Here is a 3,368-nt window from a genome sequence, read left to right as displayed (position 1 = left end):
GCCAGTGGCTGTGAGAATAAGGAAAGGAAGTTATTATATAATGGATACAAGAGTTTCAGTTTGAGAATATGAAAATTTTCCAGGGGATTAATATTGGTGATGATTATATAACAAAGTGAAAATACTTAATGCCACTCTACTGGCAGTACACTAAAAAATAAGTAAGATAGTAGCAAAGAATTAAGAGGCTTGTCCAACACCCTACAGTTACTAAGATGCCTACTGCTTTTCAAATAGTTTTAATGTTCTGTCAATCTTCAACAATAGGAGGATGGAAAATAATAACCTACATGTCAAATAAATTACATGGCAGGATTTTGAAGTTCTTCAGGAAAGTGATACTGAACTCTATATTTAGAGATTTCATTTAGTTACTAGAGGTATAGACTGCATGTTAGAGTTTCAAGGATGTGGAGATCACAGAATTTTAGCAAATGCAAAATACATTTAACAGGATGAAATGTATTTTCAACATGTCTAATTTTGAAATGATCAACTAAAAATGTCAAGTAGAATACTACCAGTACAGTAATGATGCTCAAGAACTGGAGTTAGAGGCTGAATAAGCCTTTTGCACTGCCTTTATCCATCCTGAACGGCATTCAATTAAGGGATGCCTGTGTAAAGTGAGGGCAAAGAGAATTGTCCATGGAAGAGGTGGACTCCTTTTATTACATAATTTCACTGAAGTATACAATATCTTTGAGAAATAATGTGTATCCCCATGTCTGCAGCTATTATTTATTCAACAAGCTAGACAAAATCAGAGATGAAAAGGCCTTTAAAGATTAGATTCCTTTCTGACTGAAGAGAATTTACCTCTGTGGTTGGGTGAAGAATGAAAAATGTTTACCTCCTCTTCCTTACTCAGTAAAGTTGTGTTTCTGTGACTTTAAGGGGAAACAATTTCATTTGATTATACAAAGTACCTTCTTAATTAAAATCTGCATTTAGTATTGCAGTGTCACATTAAGGGAAATATTCTAAAGCCATTACTGTTAAACTAATTCACTAACAATTCCAAATTAAGCTATGTTTCTTTCTGCAGACTCAGTATTTTAGTTCCTAGACCTGAAAATGTAAGTCCTCTTGTTTGGAAAAACAATGGCTTCCATAATTAAATGATATCAATAAAGATGATCTGATTTTAATATGTTTTACATGTGTAACTCTTATATCAAGGACCTTGATTTTATATATTTAAAACAAACTGATTTAACTCAGCTCCTAAGAATATTGACTATGCATGATATAAGGCAAAACACAAACATAAATTACAAATTATGTAAAAATTATCCTCCTGCTCACATATGTTGCTGCCTGTGGTACAAAGACACACTTCATATTATTGTAATTTACCAAAAATTTTTCATTATGTCAATTAATTAATGAATTAATTCATTCATTATGCCAATTAATAAAGGGTACTTATTTTGAAACTTTTAAAGAAAGAAAAAGTGGAAAAAGTTGAAATTAAATTTATGTCCACGTTAAAATATTTTGAAAATGGCAAATAAAATATTTGAAATAAGTTTTATTATTTTCAGATATGTAATTCAAATGGAGCACTGCAAATGATGAAAACTGTCATCTATTTCTTCATTTCCAGTTTGAAAATCATGAAAAATGGGAACACCACCTCTGATTTCATTCTCCTAGGACTCTTTAACCACACAGAAGCCCATCTATTTCTCTTTGCAATGGTTCTCACAATTGCCTTCGCCTCCCTAGTGGGAAATGCCCTCATGATTCTCCTGATTCACCAAGATGCCCAGCTCCACACACCCATGTACTTCCTACTGAGCCAACTCTCCCTCATGGACATGATGCTGGTCTCTACCATTGTGCCCAAAATGGCTACTAACTACTTGACTGGAAAGATGTCCATCTCCCCTGCTGAATGCGGGTTGCAGATATTCTTCCTTCTAACTTTAGGAGGGGGTGAGTGTTTCCTCTTAGCAGCCATGTCCTATGACCGGTATGTGGATGTTTGTCACCCACTGCGATACCCAGCCCTCATGAGCTGGCAATTATGCCTGAAAATGACTGTGGGGTCTTGGGTCCTGGGGGCAGCGGATGGGCTCATGCAGGCTGCTGCTACCCTGAGTTTTCCATTTTGCGATGCACATGAGATCAATCATTTCTTCTGTGAGGCCCCTACTCTGGTGGGTTTAGCTTGTGCCGACGCGTTTGTCTTTGAGTATGCGATGTACGTATGTTGTGTGTTAATGCTCCTGGTCCCATTTTCTCTCATTCTGATTTCCTATAGTCTCATCCTTGCTGCAGTTCTCCAGATGCATTCTAGAGAAACCCCCAAAAAGCCTTTTGCCACCTGCTCCTCACATCTTTCTGTGGTGGGACTCTTTTATGGAGCTGCAATTTTTACCTATATGCAACCCAAATCCTACAGGTCAGCTCACCATGATAAAGTAGTGTCAGTGTTCTATACTATCTTCACCCCTGTACTCAATCCCCTCATCTATAGTCTGAGAAACAGTGAAGTCAAGGGTGCCTTGAGAAAGTGTATGGGTCAGTGTTCTGCCTTAAGTCAGGGTTAAGATTACATAGATTTGCTCTAAATTTAAAGTCTGTATGAAGTGACTGTGTAGGATTTTCTAGAGAAAAGGTATATATGTATAATATCTATATCCATTACTAGTTTACTTTGAAATTCTGACAGGCCTCCATAGTTTGGATCTTTTACTATGCTCTCATGAATACATCAAATTGTGGATTGTTAAAAGTCTGTTAATCAAAATCATTAAAACGCTTTTACATCACGCCACACAATAAATATTTGTTCAAAGAATGAGCCAAGTAGTCAAACAATTTTCAACATTAGTTGTTAATTTGTTTTTAATTGTGGTATAACTTACAAACACTAGAATGCTCACATCTGAAGCTTGCTATTCACCCAGTGTCAACAACTTGGATTTAGCCCACTAGTAAAAGGCAATTCTGACCAGATCAGAATTTTTTTTCATGCACTTTTCCAGTAAAATCACTCAACCCAGATACAACAATTAGTCACACTTGTATCTCTGTCCTATAATTTGGTCTGTTCTAGAATTTTGCTTCAATGAAAACATAAAATAGGTATTTTTTAATAACTTGGTTATTTTTATTTTTATTGATTTAATATGTTTTTAAAGATTCTACCACAATTTACATCTATCAGCAGTTTTTTCTTCTTTATTTTTGTTGTTGTTCCTAAATAATATGCCCATCTCTGAATCTACTGCTCTTTGTTTATCTACTACTTTGATGGATATGTGAGCTATTTTCAATCTGGAACTATTTTGATTAAAATAACTTTAACTTCCTTTTTGTGATCACATATGTTTATTTCACTTGGTAGATGCATGACT

General features: G+C 35.2%; 1 protein-coding gene across 1 annotated transcript; it reads left to right on the top strand.

Annotated features, from left to right (window-relative positions):
* Positions 1 to 1,564: 1,564 nt before the first annotated feature.
* LOC121023605 (olfactory receptor 2T8-like) lies at positions 1,565 to 3,091 on the top strand. Its single transcript, XM_040465549.1, has one exon. The coding sequence runs from the start codon at positions 1,575 to 1,577 to the stop codon at positions 2,556 to 2,558; it is 984 nt and encodes a 327-aa protein (XP_040321483.1). The 5' UTR covers positions 1,565 to 1,574; the 3' UTR covers positions 2,559 to 3,091.
* The last annotated feature ends 277 nt before the right edge of the window (positions 3,092 to 3,368 follow it).

This window comes from Herpailurus yagouaroundi, unplaced genomic scaffold (assembly GCF_014898765.1).
Source record: "Herpailurus yagouaroundi ecotype Mexico unplaced genomic scaffold, PumYag 566, whole genome shotgun sequence".
Classification (NCBI taxonomy): domain Eukaryota; kingdom Metazoa; phylum Chordata; class Mammalia; order Carnivora; family Felidae; genus Herpailurus; species Herpailurus yagouaroundi.
This window is presented reverse-complemented; position numbering and strand designations above follow the sequence as displayed.